General features: G+C 37.6%; 1 protein-coding gene across 3 annotated transcripts in view; it reads left to right on the top strand.

Annotated features, from left to right (window-relative positions):
- SCN1A (sodium voltage-gated channel alpha subunit 1) overlaps positions 1-7,428 on the top strand; it is a 70,170-nt gene extending 62,742 nt beyond the window's left edge. For all 3 annotated transcript variants that reach the window (XM_090280449.1, XM_090280437.1, XM_090280442.1), the window contains exons 24-26: positions 65-169; positions 1,710-1,980; positions 4,152-7,428. In XM_090280449.1, coding sequence (XP_090136575.1) covers positions 65-169; positions 1,710-1,980; positions 4,152-5,329 — 1,554 coding nt within the window. In that variant the 3' untranslated portion in view covers positions 5,330-7,428. The remainder of the gene's footprint in view (positions 1-64; positions 170-1,709; positions 1,981-4,151) is intronic.
- The last annotated feature ends 11,447 nt before the right edge of the window (positions 7,429-18,875 follow it).

The following is an 18,875-nucleotide window of genomic DNA, read 5'->3' as shown; positions in this document are numbered from 1 at the left end:
TAACATTGAAAAATTATGTGCAAAGGACACAGTTTTAATCTGTTTTGGTTTTTCTTTTCTATACTTTGGAGGCCAAGACATCTTTATGACAGAAGAACAGAAGAAATACTATAATGCAATGAAAAAATTAGGATCAAAAAAGCCACAGAAACCTATACCTCGACCAGGAGTAAGAAATATCAAATGATATGGGAAAAATATACAAAAACTTGCATGGGTTTTTACAGAAGAGATAGCAGCTAACATTTCCAGCAGCAAAGATATCTTCCATTTTTAAAACATCCTAATTCAAATCTTTTATGGTAATGGTAAAAGTTGTTTTAAAGAAGAGAGAGACCAAAAATAAAAGAAGAAACAGAAAATGTACCCTTAATTTCAAGGGAGTCAGAATTACACACTAGAATCCAAACTAAATGGCAAAAGATGTATAGGCAATGTGATGGGCACAAGAAAGAGTTGATCATATAATTCAAGAGTAGTTGCCAAATAATGGTAGGGGCAGGAGTAAACTTTGCTGTTATAGTACATGCCGGGCTCTGCTAGATCATCAAGTTGATGATGAGTTGAGTAAAATAGCACCTTATTTCCATTTTATTTTTCATTAGAGGTACTAAGTATTTTGGAGAAGGAAAGAATTCTAGTATCTATTATTCACATATATGGCTATAAAGTCAGAAATTACTAATGTCTACAGAAGTCAGAGTCAATAAATACAATTCATAATGACAAATAACATTCTTATGTTCCCATGGTGAGCCAACCCAACAACTGCTGTGAAATGTGCCTTATCCCACATTATATTGATGTTTTATTATAATGATCTGTGAGGTTAAAATAATTCCTGGGGTGCACTAGGGAACAAAACACTAGTGAACATTGATAATATGCTAGCCAACAGTTGCCTTCTTGAGAGTGATGAATAATACATACTTGCCTTTGTTAGGCCTTAGCAGTGGAAGTAGAAATGAGTCAACTGTGTATAGGAAAACTGTAAGATAAAAAATATCCTCAGAATTCCTCAGTGGCCTAGGGAAATAAGCCAGACAATAGCCTGCAATGACTGACAGTGGCAGAACTGAGGAGCAGACCACGGACCAGTGACAAGAGATGTGAATTTTTGACATTGAAGCATAAGGAGTGCTTTTCTGGTCTGATTATCACTGTGTAGGCTCAATCAGAATTCCGTGTCTGACAATGTCAGCAAAGACTGTGTGGTGGAAGAACATCAGTACTGCTATACATGAACTTTAAATGCATAATGTTATAGGTGTGTCCTGAAAATTCCAAGTTCTTTGAGAATAAGGCAAATGCAACATTAATAGATACTGCATTTTGAAATAGATGCATGGTGCAACTGATCATGGGACATATTGGTAAAACAAAATAAAGCAGGTTTCTTAGCTTCTCATAATCTTAATATGTTAATATGCGCTTTGTGCCTCTCTGAGAGAAGTATAGTAGTATGCAGTGCTTCTCATCAGAAGTCTCCTTTTGACAGGGATTGTTATTCTGTGAAATACATATGGTAAATAGCAATTTAGATAACTGATTTCAAAAAAATTAATGTATTATAAACCCTCTCTTAAAAATTCAGAGCCAGTGGTTACTCTATACAATATTAGAGAGTCAGTGGAGAAAAGTACTTATATAGATGTTAATGTGTACAGAAAAGCCCCTCTGTTGCTAAAAGCATTTCTGTTTCTCTACAGAATAAATTTCAAGGAATGGTCTTTGACTTTGTAACCAGACAAGTTTTTGACATAAGCATCATGATTCTCATCTGTCTCAACATGGTCACAATGATGGTAGAAACAGATGACCAAAGTGAATACGTAACTACCATTTTGTCGCGCATCAACCTGGTGTTCATTGTGCTCTTCACTGGAGAGTGTGTTCTGAAGCTTATCTCCCTCCGCCATTATTATTTTACCATAGGCTGGAATATTTTTGATTTTGTGGTTGTCATTCTTTCCATTGTAGGTAAGAAGTATTTAAAGTTTCTTAAGTCAGCTCAATAAAAGTAAAAGTGGGAATAACCAAGTTTAAATTAGAGGTTATTCCAGTACTCACAGATATAACCACTCTGAGTATTTTAATGTATTTCATCCATGTGTGTTTGTTTTTCTTACAAAATGAGGCTCCTGTTGTATATACAGTATTGTGTCCTATTCTGTCCATTTTAGACACTAGATGTATTGTTTGTCAATATAATTAAGTTTAATTCATTTGAATTAGAAATATACTATTAACTAAAATCAAAATGTTTTGACATGTTGAGATCAAGTAGACTATACAGTATCTAGATTCTAGATGACTTTGTTGAGAAGAGGATTAGAAATTTAGTCTGGTATTTAGGAAATACATTGCTTCAGAGATATGGGCATGTAGATAGGAGCGAGAGTTCATGGCAAGGTAAGGAAAAGCATAGAGTGAGAAGAGAATAAAAATAAGAATTAAGTATTAGTAAATGCATATAGTAGATTCTTTAAGGGTATCAGGTCAAGATTTTCTAGATTACCCTGAAACGGGCCTATAGTAATGATGCACAAGAGAGTGAGGTGGCATGGAGTAGTGTTTCATCAGTCATATACTTCAAAGCCTAGAATGTTCAACAGGTCCAATGAGCAATATCTTATTTCATTAAAGATACAATTCTAGCTCCAGTGAAATGAAGAAGTTTGTCTGTGTGCCTGAAGTATTCATTCTTTCCTAAACCAGATGATATGATTGGGTCAATATTTAAACATCCAATATGGGTCACCTTTGTTGGCCAGATATTTACATCATTCCCCCCTCTAAAGAAGTTGGCCTTATATATCCAATTCATATGTGTATGTAGCCTTTGATTCCTATACTAATCTATGGTGTCATCATTTCTGGCTACAGTACTAAAGCTGTATGCACCTCTTTCCTCAACTTTCTCTCTCTCTCTCTCTCTCTCTCTCTCTCTCTCTCTCTCTCTCTCTCTCTCACACACACACACACACACACACACACACACACACAGTCTTACTTATCCTTTATGGAATAAGACAGTCTAACTCAAAGGCACCTGGTTTCTTGAGTTCCCCTTCAGTACAATTATTATTTCATGGTTTAAAAGGCAAATGGAGAAATAAGTTTAAAAGAAGAGGGCTGAGAGACCAACATCAGATATAGGAGACCAGAGAGAGCACCAGCCTTGGATTTTTTTTTTTTTTTTTTTTTTAGAGATGCGCCAGAGCATATATAAATAAATATATAAGAATATTAGAGATGAAACTTAAGAAAGTATTAAGTTCATGGGGAGCTGAAAATTGCTTCAAAAACTGCAGATACTTTTAGATGGTTAGGGACTGAAAAGAGCATATGTGATTTGACAGTTTCAGGGAAAAAAATTGCATTCATATAAACTTGTTCTTATGTTGTTGGCCAATGGTGATCTGCCAGAATTGAAAACCTTCAACTTTTAATTTTTTTAGATTTAGTCTTGAGATTTAAAAAGCTAAAACTAGTTTATAAACACCCCTCAAAGACAAAAAGTACTGTAGAGTGTTTATTGAACTGAATACTGTCTTAGCTCAGACTGTTATTACCATTTACCACAGAATGGGTGGCCTGAACAATGGACATCTATTTTCTCAAAGTTCTGAGGTTGAAAGTCCAAGATCAAGGAACCAGCATGGTGGGTTTCTCATAAGAGCTCTCTTTCCTAACTTGTAGATGGCCACCTTCTCACTATGCCTCACTTGGCTGGGGAGAGGGGTGCTTGGAGAGAGACAGCAGGCTCTCTAGTGTCTCTTCTTATAAGGGCACTAATCTGCCATGAGGGCCTCACCCTCATGACCTCACCTAAACTTAATTATTTCCCAAAGGCCTTATCTCCAAATACCAACATATTGGGGGGCTAGGGCTTTAACATATGAATTTAGGGATGACAAAATTCAGTCTATAGCAAATATTGAGTTAATTTAATGTTGAATGTTAAAATTATGGTTTCATTATAATATATAGTATATATAAACATATACTATATATTATATATATATGTCAAATTTAAGATTATGTAACTGAATTTCAGTACTCTGAACTTTACCTTGGAGTCTTGACAGAAAATTAATTTTCATAGTAACTTCTTCACTGGTTGGCACTTTCGTTTTTTTTATCCATAGGCATGTTTCTGGCTGAGCTGATAGAAAAATATTTTGTGTCCCCTACCCTGTTCCGAGTGATCCGACTTGCCAGGATTGGCCGAATCCTACGGCTGATCAAAGGGGCAAAGGGGATCCGCACGCTGCTCTTTGCTCTGATGATGTCCCTTCCTGCGTTGTTTAACATCGGCCTCCTGCTCTTCCTGGTCATGTTCATCTACGCCATCTTTGGAATGTCCAACTTTGCCTATGTTAAGAGGGAAGTTGGAATTGATGACATGTTCAACTTTGAAACCTTTGGCAACAGCATGATCTGCCTGTTCCAGATTACCACCTCTGCTGGCTGGGATGGACTGCTAGCACCTATTCTTAATAGTGGGCCTCCGGACTGTGACCCTTTTAAAGCCAATCCTGGAAGCTCAGTAAAGGGAGACTGTGGGAACCCATCTGTCGGGATCTTCTTTTTTGTCAGTTACATCATCATATCATTTCTGGTTGTGGTGAACATGTACATCGCTGTCATCCTGGAGAACTTCAGTGTTGCTACTGAAGAAAGTGCAGAGCCCCTGAGTGAGGATGACTTTGAGATGTTCTATGAAGTTTGGGAGAAGTTTGATCCCGATGCCACCCAGTTCATGGAATTCGAAAAACTCTCTCAGTTTGCAGCTGCTCTTGAACCCCCTCTCCATTTGCCACAACCAAACAAACTCCAACTCATTGCCATGGATTTGCCCATGGTAAGTGGTGACCGGATCCACTGTCTTGACATCCTGTTTGCTTTCACTAAGCGGGTTCTGGGGGAGAGTGGAGAGATGGACGCTCTCCGAATACAGATGGAAGAGAGATTTATGGCTTCTAATCCATCAAAGGCCTCCTACCAGCCAATTACCACGACTTTAAAGCGAAAACAAGAGGAGGTGTCCGCTGTTATTATTCAGCGTGCTTACAGGCGCCACCTTTTAAAGCGAACTTTAAAACAAGCTTCCTTTACATATAATAAAAATAAAATCAAAGGTGGGGCTAATCTTCTTGTAAAAGAAGACATGATAATTGACAGAATAAATGAAAATTCTGTTACAGAAAAAACTGATCTGACCATGTCCACAGCAGTTTGTCCACCCTCCTATGATCGGGTAACAAAGCCAATTGTGGAAAAACACGAGCAAGAAGGCAAAGATGAAAAAGCCAAAGGGAAATAAACAAAAACAAGTAAAAATAATTGGGTTACTATTTGTTTACAGCCTGTGAAGGTGATGTATCTTTGTCAACAGGACTCCTTTAGGAGGTCAATGCCAAACTGACTGTTTTTACACAAATCTATTTAAGGTTAGTGCCTACAATAAGACAGTGACCCCTTGTCAGAAACTGTGACTCAGTATTAAAGGGGAGACAACCTTGACAGGAGGTTACTGTTCCCACTACCAGCTGACACTGCTGAAGACAAGAAAGGAAATGGCTACTCAGACTGCAGGGACCAGTTTCAAGGGGTGCAAACCTATGATTTGGGTTGTTTAACCTGAGACACTTTAGTGCAGTAATTGTATCCACTCTTTGCATTTCAACTGCCACATTTGTCACATTTTTACAGAAATCTGTTAGTGGATTCATCTTTTTTTTAATCCATATGTTGTTTATTAATGTGACTATTTTTGTAACTGGGGTTTCTGTTGGGAAATAGATTAAAGGACCTCTTTAACAGGTATGCCACAGGGACTAATGAATTCACATGGCCCTCCCATCTGAACAAAGACGTGGTTTGCATGAGGGCATGCTATACTTAAAGATCATGCATGAAAAATAAGTCACACGGAAAACAATGAGTTCTTAAATTCCATCCATGTTTCTGGGAGGGGTAATTAGTTGATCATTGGAGGTGTGTTGCTCATCTTGTTTGTTTGTTTGTTTGTTTCAAATCCAGCCCCTAGACCAAGTAGATCATTTGTGGGGGGTGGTTGGCCATTAAATCTCAGCAGGTGCAAACTTCATTCAAATGTCTGGACTCATAAATATTATGTTTCTGTTTATTGTATTAAAATACTGAAGAATGAGCATTGCTTCTCCCCTGAAGACTGAATTGACCAAAAGAACCCTTTATAAATTTCTGCTTAATCCTGCACTTTGTTTAGCCATCTTCAGCTCAGCAAGGTCAATACTGTATATGTTAATGAAATGCTATTTATTATGTAAATAGTCATTTGACCCTGTGGTGCACGTTTGAGCAAGCAAATAATGACCTAAGCACAGTATTTATTGCATCAAATATGTACCACAAGAAATGTAGAGTGCAAGCTTTACACGGGTAATATAATGTATTCTGTACCATTATAGATAGTTTGGATGCTATCAATGCATGTTTATATTACCATGCTGCTTTATCTGGTTTCTCCCACTGCTCAGAATCTCATTTATGAGAAACTATATGTCAGTGGTAAAGTCAAGGAAACTGTTCACGAAACTTCATTTCTTTAAGTCATTGAGCAATAGTTTGCAGCAGTTTAATAGCCTTCTGGTTAATTTTAAATTTTATTTGGATAACATATGGTGTATAGCCAGACTGTACAGACATGTTAAAAAAAAAAACTGCTTAACCTGTTAAAAATATGTTTAGAATTTTATAAGCAAATATAAATACTGTAAAAAAGTCATTTTATTTTATTTTTCAGCATTATGTACATAAATATGAAGAGGAAATTATCTTCAAGTTGATATCACAATCACTTTTCTTACTTTCTGTCCATAGTACTTTTTAAAGGAAGAAATTTGCTAAAAAAAGAAATGAAAACAAGACTGGGTAGTTGTATATTTTGGCTTTTTTATTACATTTGCTAATTTTAGATTACTCCATAATTTTAAGGGGCATAATAGGTTTACAACTTCACATTCAAATTATGCTTTGCAATTGGAAAAGGGTATAAAATTTTATTTACATTTTTGGTAGCACCTGCACTAAGGTAGTGTTTTTTTTGTTTGTTTTTTTCATTTTCTGTGCTTTTTTTTCTAACTTCTGTTTATGTTTTTAATTCTTTTGAGTCATGCTGCTTTAGATTGCTCTAAAAATGATGTGGGTTTCACATTTTTCCCCACAAAAACAGAGAGTAATAAACTTATGTAGTTAATTACATCAGGACCTTTTGTGTTTCTTACAAAAGAAGCAAATCATAGGCTCCTCTTTTTCTTAAAACTACTTAGATAAACTGTATTTGTGAACTGCATGCTGGAAAATGCTACTATTACCCTAAAAGATGCTAACCAACATTAAAAATGTGCAAAACTAATAAAGATTACATTTTTTATTTTATCGTTTGCCCAGTTACTTTTCATTAGTGTTTATTATAAGATACTGATATTTTTATTCTACAAGTTGGGGGAGAAGGGGAGCTGAACACACACTAACACACATGCACACACCACACACAAGCTGGGCTACCTGGGCCAACAGTCAGGTGTGTCTTTGTTAGGAGAAGGAACTGATGGCCCCAGGAGAAAAAGTATGGAAACCCAAGTAGTGGTAGATGGCCACTTGAGGCACAATGAGAAGCCCTTAAATCTGTATTACAAAAGAAAATGTTGCTGTGTGTGAATTGCCTGTTTTGTTTGCACGTCCAGAGCCATGCTTCCCTGTGCTTCCCCATGCTTCCCCACCCTGCTCTGAGTGAAGGCAATTGTGTGCACTGCATCAGTCTTGTCAATCAATCTCTTACTCTCTAGCTCCCAACTGCTTTGGCCAATGGGAAGCCCCCACAAGAAAGCGCCAGTGGGAGAAGAGTTAATTGGGTATTTATTCCCCACGTCCTTCTTTGCTGGGTTGCTCTTAGCTGGCAGCGGCTGCATGTGATCACCAGCAGTCATACTGCAGGTCAGATAGCCCCCTCCTACTATGAGAGCTAGTTCCTTGGGGATCTGGCTGTTAATCCCTCTCGCTCTCTCAGACCTGTGACTGGACTTCCCTGTTCCTCGTAGCTTTCCCCTAACCTTGCCAGCACCTTTTAAAATGCCCACTTCGGGAAATTTTTCTCTGTTGCCTCATTTTGGGATGCATTCTGTCTCCTGCCTGGACAATATGGTGATGAAATAATTTTTGAAAGTGAACAAGAGGCAAAGATTTATCTTGAGTCAGCTTGGAGACTTAATCAGCTTGGAGACTTAATCAGCTTGGCTTTAGCATAGAGAAACAGTAAAACTGAACTGAGGGAACTACAATGAAGCCGAATGTAGAATTCATAGAGATCATGGAAAGGTTACTGGAGTGGGCCAAACAGGAAAATGACAGTCTAAAAAAAGCCTGTCTAAACTGGAGTCATATGATCTAAATTCTTGTGCTACTTGTCGCAGTCATGAAGCCTGACAGGAGAACCTGGCCTTGACCAGAAATGGAGCAGCCATGCACACAGTGCTTCTCTCATCCTTCTACAACGTACTGACCTCATCTCTTCATAACATCATAGTCCTAAAACAACATGACACGTAATTCTGATTCATCAATGGCTGAAAAGAATCTCATATTTCCAACAAACATAAATAAGGGTTATAGAAGCATTTATACAGATTTTTTATATTCCATCTTCACACCAGTACTCATCAAATACAAAGAGAGCTGGTGAAACATAATCATATAAATCACCACATTCATTTTTGTATTATTTTGCATAATATTTTTGGGCCGAAAAGTAATTTAATGCTCTCAGAATGGAGTGATGTTTTTATGACATAGTAAACAGCTTGAAGGGGGTTCTTATAGACCAAAATGGGAAATTTGAACTAAAAATAAATAATGATGGTAATAGGTTGTAATCCCTTGAATAAAATAAGAATCTGCCAGTTTATACTGGTATAAATAAATGGAGAAAAGAAAAACTTTCTTGCTTACAGTTGAATGTTAGCCAACAAATGTAGTAGAAATAATGGAGTTAGAAAGTCACTATTTGGCCATCATAATGATAATTGATTCATACAAGAATAATCAACACTAAAACTCATGAGTGAGTTCAGTAAGAAATAGGAAATTTACATTATCTCAAAGTATCTCTCTTCTGTATTAATTTAAAATTTTTTGAAAGAAAAAAGTTTACAGTGGAGAAATCAAGCGGACACTACCTTTAAGGATAACATCATCAGTTATGAGACCAACTATACTGAAAAGGAAATATAATTTTCTGGTATCCAGTCAAAATTGCATAATCAGAATTTAACCATTAGGAAAATCAAATTGAGGACATGCTATAAAATAATGACTGAACTCTTCAAAAATGTTAATGTCATAAATAACAAATTTTTTAAAAGGTTAAAGAACTACTTGAAGTTAAAGAGCCATGAAAACTAAACACAATGTTTGATTCTAGATTGGATACTGGACTGGGAACATGATAATGATTATGGATATTACTGAGCAAACTGATGAAGTTGGAAGATAAGACTGTTGATTAATTATTAGCATTCTAAAAGGGTTAATTTTCCTAATTGTATTAAGTTTAGTGTGGCTATTACATTACTATAGGTAATAAATAGTCTTGCTCTCAGAAAATGGGCACTAAAGTATTTAGGGGTGAATGGGATGATGTCTGCAACTCATTCTTGAATGGGTTCAAAGGAAATTAATTATATGTGTCTATGTAAATACAGGTACATATAGATATAAATGCATGTGTATTTGGGGAAGGAATGATTTTTTGTTGCTGTTGTATTATTGAAGTAGTATATGTATGTGTGTTCACTCTACACACCCTGTGTGTTTTTGGTATCTTAGAACTTATTATTTCTACCCTCCAAATTAGATATGCTATCTCCAGTTACCTTAAAGAACACTGTATTTTAACTACTGTTCTTGATTCCTGGAAGCCATCTATCTTTCTGAAGAGTCATTTAAATGATTACATTCTTTACCCTTCATGATAATTTTTATATTGCTGAAAATAAGACTATTTTATAACAAATCTTGGTTAACACCCCAATATTTAAAGCTAGCTGTAAATTGGAGCCATACAATCTAAATTCTGGTGATTCTGTCCAGGTCATAATGGAAGGTAGCTGGCTTACTAGCTCTCAGAGCTGGGGCCCAGATGTCATTTGGGTGTAAATTAATTAATCACCCCAAACATAGCTCCATAGACCAGTGCCCCATAACAAGGTTTTCATATACCTACAGTTAACCCAAGACACTAAAAATAATGTTATGTTTATAAACATTTTGATTTAAAGATTTATATTGTAAAAGTGCTCTTTGAAATTTTTTAAGATTAAAATTCTTTGTATGTTATAGTGGATTATTTCTTTTAATATTTTACTTGGCTGAATTAAAAACTGGCAACCTTGTGTTGGTACATGAAATCAAGGCTCTAGAAACTGCTGGAATAGACAACTACTCAACCTATTAAGTTTGTACAATTGTATGTGTGTACCAGAAAGTTCAGACATTAGAACTATATAAACTATATTAAAGACAGTCCTATAATTGCATATCCTGTCACATATGCACTGAAATTGTTAAGATATATGAAAAAAATATTTCTGAATCACCATAAATTTATTAAAATGTTCATAATCAAAAATATTACTTCAATTAGGTGCAGCTGATAGTACATTTCTTGCTGGCACATGGAATAGTCTATGAAGCTGTCAATTAACACTGATTCCATCAGTGTGGCAGCAAAGGCACTAGAGGAGGAAAATATTCCAGGCAACCAAATATTGTGGGGAAGTTGGATAACCAAGAAATTCTTAACAGCACAAGTGGATAATCTGCAATGTCAACTCAATGTTGCTCATCAAGTTCCTTATCATCCCTTAGAACACCCATATTAGTAGATAATCCTGGCTTTTACTTCACCAAGAAACGTGAAGACATTGTCATGAACTTCAACTTCTTTCCTCTCCAATAAAAAATGTATTCCTTTTCTTCTCTTCCCTTTTTTTCTTCCCTTCCTTTACTTGTCCCTCTCTTTACTGTCCATCTTTCCTTTCCCCCCATCATTTCTTCCTTTCCCTCTCTCCTTCTCCCTCCCTCTTTCCTTTCCTTCATATCTTTCCAGAGGTCATTTTTCCCCATTCATTTCTACATACCTGGATAGCTTGCTCCATTAGTTAGTGATTCACTCTTGTATCTCTTCTCTGTCTCTATCCTTCCAGTCTTGATTTGCACTTTGAAAAAAAACATTTTTTTAATTTTTAAAATGTAGGTTTTTTTAAAATATGCTTTATTGATTATGCTGTTACAGCTGTCCCAATTTCTTTTGCCTCTGCTCCCCTCCACCCTGTGACATTCCTCCTTCCAGTTGTCCGTCACCCACCCCCCTTAGTCCACGCCCATTGGCTGTGCATATAGTTCTTCTCAACATCTTCCTATCTACTCCATTCCCTCCTACTATGCTTCCTAATTCCTGAAACATCTCCCTTCCTTTCCCCCCTCCCCCTCCCTGCTGCTCTCCCGCCATAATGTTCCCCATACCTATATTCTTTTCACACTCTCGTTGCCTACTTAGTTTGCCTTTGTTTCGGTTCCCTAGCTTCTGTTGTTGGTTGTTGTGATTCACCTTTCATTTTAATGTTCATAGTTTTGATCCTTTCTCCTAAATAAGTCCCTTTAACATCTCATATAACAGTGGTTTGGATCTGATGAACTCCTTCAGTTTTATTTTGTCCTGGAAGCACTTTCTCTGCCCTTCTATTCTGAATGACAGTTTCACTGGATAGAGTAATCATGGTTGTAGGTTTTTGCTTTTCATTCCTTTGAATATTTCTTGCCAGTCGCTTCTTGCCTGCAGAGTTTCTTTTGAGAAATCAGCTGACAGTCTTATTGGGACCCCTTTGTATGTAATTCTCTTCTTCTGTCTTGCTGCTTTTAAGATTCTCTCTTTATCCTTAATTTCTGACATTTTGATTATAATGTGTCTTGGTGTGGTTCTCCCTGGGTACAGTTGTTTTGGAACTCTCTGTGCTTCCTGGACCTGTAAGTCTGTTTCCTTCCCCAAGTTAGGGAAGTTTTGCTTCATTATTTTTTCACATAATTTTTCAATTTCTAGTTGTTCTTTTTCACCTTCTGGCAATCCTATGATTCGGATGTTGGCCCGCTTATAGCTGTCCAATAAGTTTCTGAGCCTCTCCTCATTTTCCTCACTTCTTGTTTCCTTTTTCTGCACTGGTTGATTGTTTGTTCTTTCCCTATGTTCTGATTTGTTGATTTGATCCCTGGTTTTCTTTCCCTCACCATTAGTTTCGTATGTGTTTTCATTCATTTCAGCAGGACTAGCCTTCATTCCTTCCCTGTCTTGTTTAACATCGGCTGTTAGGTCTGTAAGCGCTTTTATAAGCAAAGTTCTGAACTGTGCCTCAGAAAGATTTTCTATCTGCTGCTTCCTTAGATTAGATATTTGCTGTCAGGTCAGCTGCGTCATTGGGATTTCTATCATGATCTGTGCCATCCTGAACAGTTTTGTGTTTACCTTTGCTTCCTGGGCAGGGCTGTCACACCTCCTATGCTATAGGGGGGGAGCCCTGTGCAGTCATCACAACCGGGCATTTTCTGCGGTGGTGGGGGTCCAAGAGGAATTTCTGCCATTCAATCAGGAGCCTCCTCCTCCGTCCCCACCCCTACCGGGCCTCACAGTCCAAGGCAATGGAGGCCTGCCTTCCCCAGCTTTGGAATCGCAAACTGACGGGTCTGGTCTTTAGCCAAGGGTGCTCCCCAGGTGCTTCTCGCCTCCCCTTAACTACAGGTGTCTGTGCTTACCATTGTCCTGCCTCCATTGCTGCTGCTGCCGCAGACAGCACAGCTTGACCTCTCCTCCCTGGCTTCGCCCCTCCTACCTGTCTGGACGAGCACCACTTCTTTATAACTTCATACGTTGGACTTCCATTATTTTCTGGAACTTCTGGTTAGAGCTGGTTTTGTGGTAGTTGTATTCCTTCTTAGTTGTGGAGGGAGACGGGCATGTCAGTGTAGGCCTCCATCTTGGCCGGAAGTCTTCTGTGTTTCTTTGCTTCCATGTCCCAGGGAGAGCTGTTGCTCCTGTTACCTTGTAAGGAATGGAGCCTTAGGGATTTTTCAGTAATGGGTGACCTGTTTTACTACGTTGTGGTGCTGTATGCGGGGGAGGAGTCTGAGAAGGAACAATGTGGCTTGCCCAGCACTCGCCCCTTTTCCAGGCACTTCTCCCACTTCCGCACCGGACTGGCGCCCTTCTAGCTGCTGCCCTGGCCCTCGTTCCCAGAGTGGGTGGGTCTGCGGACGTTCTAGGTCCATGGGGGCCCTTTAAACAAGCAGACTCTGCTAAGACCGGCAGTTTCTGCCTCCGTCTCAACCCCCACTGGTTTGCACAGTCAAAAGCAATGAGGCTTGATTTTCCCCGGTGCTGGAACAGTGAGCTGCTCTGTTGAGGAGCTGGGAACGCTCCCCAGGTGTCCCTCCTGACTTTTTAAAACATGTAACTGCACTTTCCGCTGGCCTGCTGCTGTTGCCACTGCTGCCACCACCACACTGTGTCCTCTCTGCCTGGGTTCCGCCCCTCCTACCTGTCTGGATGAGTATTTCTTCTTTATATCTTCGTTTGCTGGATTTCCATGCACTTTGATTTTCTGGAACTTTTGGTTGTTTCTAGTTTTGAGGTAGTTGTATTCCTTTTTAGTTGTGGAGGGAAATTCAGCATGTCTGTCTACGCCTCCATCTTGGCTGGAAGTTCAAAAAAAAATTTTTTTTTAAATCTCAAAAAATAACTGGTCAATTCTGATGCATTTTTACCCACTATCCCATTATCTTATTCCTTTTATAAATTGTCTTTTAAAATCAGGGTTTTATACTTACCTCCTTAGTCTCATTTGAAATTCAAGGAAATATAGGTCCCAGTGATATTTGTGAAAAAAATTGGCTGTGGATAATCTTGTGACATAGCACTTTGAATTTTCAAAATGCTGTGCTTACTATTATCCTTCTCAGTAATATTAGGAGCAAAGGTTTGGAAAATACAACAGGTGGATATAGAAAAAAAGAATATTACCCATGTAAAACAAAGTTGTACCAGCTCTCTTCCCGGTTATTATGTGTTACATCTCCTTTGTTTAATGTTTATTTAGAAAAGCAGGATGTTCACAGTTATTCAATCTTAACTGCAGTATTTTTTGTTTGTTCATTTGTTTTCCAGGAATGTAACCCTTCTTTATATGGGTTTGAAAACCAGAAATTTCTTAAAATAAATTTATAGGAAATTATATTTTGTGTAAGTTCTTCATGAAAATTATATTGTCATAGAAAATTTAATTTGCTCACTAAACTATTCATGACTTCCTTATCCTATGTTAAACTTTCTACAATATGCATGTATTTCATGGGAAAGCATCAAGATACAGGTGTTTCTTTCTTTTTTCAAGCTGTCTGAAATAAATTGTGACTGACAGATTCAAATATCAAACCACTACTGAATTTAATTCTTCCAAAGCACCTTCTTCTCTCTTTGATGATTTCAAATCTGGCTCTGACTACCACCAGTCTACAATTAGACAAATTCAGTGATATTTCCTCATTCATCATCATATTTCAAGGATTTTTAGAATTTGATGGTGATGATCATCATCACCTCCTTCATTAAATTGTATCTTTCTTTGCTTTCCATAAAACTAAGTAAACTATTCTAGGCCTCCTCTTGTATTTTAGATTCTTTTGTCTTTACTGTTTATTAACTTTTCTGCTCCTTTTAGAGTCATACTGCAGCACTGACCTTTGTAGTGAGCCTGTGCTGCAGTTCCAACTGTTGGTTATCTGTACCTGAATAATCAGCTATCACCATCGACTAAATATGTCCAAAACTGATCTGACTATATTCTATTCTTCTCAGCTGCCAATAACACTAACTTGGTTTCCCAACATGTTATTGTTTGGGTTATCCTTCTAGTTCGGAAAAAGAAATTAGTACAAATTGACTCTATGGGAGAATATGGGGATGATTATAAGGGTAAATTCTGATCTGGGTTGAAAGATTCAGAGGGCTAGGGCAGCCTGAACACCAAAAATATTTCAGAATTGTGATCTAAAGCATAGACTCTGAAGCCAGATTTTTCTGGGTGCAAGTATCAGCTAAATTACCAGGTGAACAACCATGAAAAGTTTCTTAACCCCTCTTTGCCTCCATTTTTCATCTGTAAATGGTAATAATTATTGAGAGGATTAAATGAGTTCATACAAGTAAAGCTTTCAGATTGACAGTTCCAAGCATATAGTAATTACAATATGTATTTGCCTTGATGATGGTGACCAAAAACATATGAGAACAAGAAACAGGATGGCATGTTTAGAACATTCCAAAAATTCAATGTTGCTGAAGTGAAAAGTGTGCATTGACAGTGACCGAGAGGCAAAGTAGGACCAGATAATGAAGAACTTTAAATGCAGGTCTGGGCTTGAGCTTTAACGTGTGGTAATGAAGAATCATTAAGGCATTCGTAAAAAAGTGAAGGTAAACTGAAGGTGCTAGTTAGAGCAGATTCTAACTTTTAGAAAAAGGAAAGAGAAAGCAGGGACATGATTTAAGAAGCTACAGGGGAAAACAAGCAAGCAACGATGTGATATAAGCCTTGACTACCTTCCTCATCTCTTTTCTACCTCCTGAAACCAAATCCAGCCCTCAGGATTCAGTGGCAGCTTCCTTGTTTCTTATTCCTGGAAGAGAATTTCATCTCCTATGAACACAATGGAATTTGATGTATATGTGCAAACCGGGACACTTTTGAGAGTGAGGACTATTATTAATTATGCTACAACAGCGGGCATAAGCTAGGACTCTTCTAGGCAAACCAGGACCTCATACGTGCCATTTGTATAGCATTTAAACTGCCTCGATGCAGTGGTTGGAATGTGGGTTTCTTCCTCTAATCACCCTTCTCTTCCACTTCTGCCACAAGAACACACACACCAGATAATGTCTGACCATAAGAAACAGGCCTTAAATACTTTGTATCCTTTATAGTGCTTTGGGCACAGAAGGCACTCCGTAGGTAGTTAGTAAATGAGCAAGTTAGTTAATTAATTTTTAGCATTGCTTTAAATTGTTATTCTTTTAAAGTTATTTACCCCTCTAAGATCTTTTCTTTTTTACTTATATACTATATCAGAGGGTTTTCATTATTTGTAAACTATATGAAGTAGTAAAGTATCACAAAAGTTACAGATAAATTTGGCCTTAGTATACTATAGTAATACTGGATAAATACATGTGAAAGTGTAATGTAAGGCCATCACATTCAAAATGACTGAGCAAGTAGAGCAATGAATCTGCATCAAATTTTGTGTTAAGCTTGAGCGTTCCTCCACAAAATCTATAGGGAAAATTCAGACGGCTGCAGCTATGGGCAACTGGTGATTGGCAACTCTATAATGACAATGAGCCTGCTCATGTATCACATCTCATGCAGAGTTTTTTTGGCAAAACATCAAGTCACCCAGGTGACTCAGCCCCACTACAGCCCAGATTTGGTGCCCTGCGACTTCTGGCTTTTCACAAAATTAAAAAAAACTAAAATCACCTTTGAAATGGAAGAGATTTCAGGCCCTCAATGAGATTCAGGAAAATACAACGGGGCAGCTGATGGCAATTGGGAGAACAGTGTGAGGTCCCAAGGTGCCTATTTTGAAGGGAACTGAGGCATCATTGTCCTATGTACAATGTTTCTTGTATCTTCTTCAATAAATGTCTCTATTTTTCATATTACATGGCTGGATACCTTCTGGACAGACCTCATACATATAATAAACATTTAAATGAATATAAATTACATCCATAAGAGCACATACACTTTTTCTCTATTACCTATAAGGAATAAAATATAGGTGTAAGTGTAGGTATAGATATACATAGATAGATATGTAAATATTTCTAAGGTTTAGGAGTTCATAAATTGATTTTTAACTCTTTAGAACTTAAGGGTTATGTAATACTCACCTTGTTCTTTACTATGGTGGAACCATTGACCTTATAATTTTAAATTTATTCCTCTAAAATGAATTAGGGCTTCTGGACCTTGTTTTCTCTTCGGCATCACTTGGCCTGATTCTAATCTGCATTATTAATGCTCATCTTTCATCGAAGATGGTGAAGAAATGTCTTGTTCAGCAATATCTCTTGATGTTATAAAAACACAAATTTGTAAAGGCAAACACAGATTGTACCTTCACTCAACCTCAGTGGTGAGTGCAGCCTTTGCCTTACCTTAGGGAAAATGTCTACTGAGTTAAACTGATTAATAATCTGAAACATGTGCAATGCTAGTGCAAAGTATAGGAACTATAAAACTGTAAACTTGTAAATATGTAAGAATGTAGATAATAGGATTTATGGAGAATGGTTAGAATACCTGGACATATTTCACTCAGAGAAAAGGTGAGGAGTTTGTTCTGTCATATATTATGCTTTGCTAACATAAAACTCATTCAGCAATTAATCGCATGAAATGTAGTATGAAACTAGCCAAGTGTGTCTTAGGACTTGATGATATTCTGCTTTTCCCCCAATGCCAAAACCTAAGTATTTTCATGGCATTCTCTCTGGCCAAAATAGCAGCTCAAAAATATTCTCTGCTGATGAGTACAGGAGTATTTATTGTACTCTTCAACATCTATATTTAAAATTTTTTCCAAATAAAAATTTGGGGAAAAAAACATACTGACACAAATGAAAGCCCAGTAATAAATGGGTTTACCAACAGAGATCTCAAGGTGCGAGCTCCAGCTGTTGTAACTGAGCCAACTCAAACAAGTGGTAGCGCTGATGAATGAGAAAAGGGGAGTTCAATGTGAAGAAAGAAAACCTGGATACCTTGTGGGTGAGAAAAAGACAATCTCCTCAGCTCTCAGAGGGAAACATAAACTCTGCCTCCAGACATTACTCTGAATGGGAAAGCTTTTCTTCCTGAGGGACCTGGAGCAGGATGCCTTCAGGGTGGAGCAAATGCAGGTTGAGTCAGCCTGAAGTGATTTTCCGGTGAGCTTCTGGCCTAATTTCTTGTAAATAAAGAAATCAAGCTGGGGGAATGAGTGGTATTTGGGGTAAGCATTTTGGAGTGACAAGCTGGGAAGAGGCAATTGCGGCGAGCAGAGGCAGTTGACACAAAGACGCTGAAATGGATGCAGGGAAGGGAGAGACAAACGGAAAAGGCAGAAAAGTAAAATCGATGAGAAAATTTTTACCCAAGGAAGATCATACTAGAGCATAACCTCAAGTCCACTGGGCATGAAGTCCCCCTTCCCTTCTTAATATTTGCAAATTCAACCATTTACATTATGGCAACATCACCATCAACAAAGTTATCCAGAATCAGACACCTAGAAAGCCGGGGCCTAATATGTCTCAACCATAAAATAAAAACAAGAAAAGAGCTCTGGCTAGCTCACATCCAGAAATAATAGATGTGCTATGTGAATTTATGTTGGGTAAGATTTTTCAGATGTGAACTTGGACCTAAGTGAGTGAAATAAAAAATGATGTACTGTCTGCCTTAAAATGACACCAGGTAAAGGGGTAGTTAGCAGTATTCCTTATTATTTTTCTATCAACTAGAAAAGATTCTCTAAAGCAGTAGAAAGAAAAGCAAATGGCACTTTATCAAGATGTGACATATATTCAGTTGTAAACATTTAATAATTAATTATATTGCAAACTACCAGGTTTTTTAAAAATGTGTTTTTCTGTGTCTTCTCTCTCCTACTTTTGCATAGATGAAATGTCAAGATATTGCCAAGAAAGCCAAGTAGAAATAACTTTCCTCCTT

The sequence above is a fragment of the Furipterus horrens genome, unplaced genomic scaffold (genome assembly GCF_987537825.1).
Source record: "Furipterus horrens unplaced genomic scaffold, mFurHor1.1.pri manual_scaffold_1, whole genome shotgun sequence".
Lineage (NCBI taxonomy): Eukaryota > Metazoa > Chordata > Mammalia > Chiroptera > Furipteridae > Furipterus > Furipterus horrens.
The sequence above is the reverse complement of the archived record's forward strand: the minus strand, read 5'-3'. Positions and strand labels throughout refer to the sequence as shown.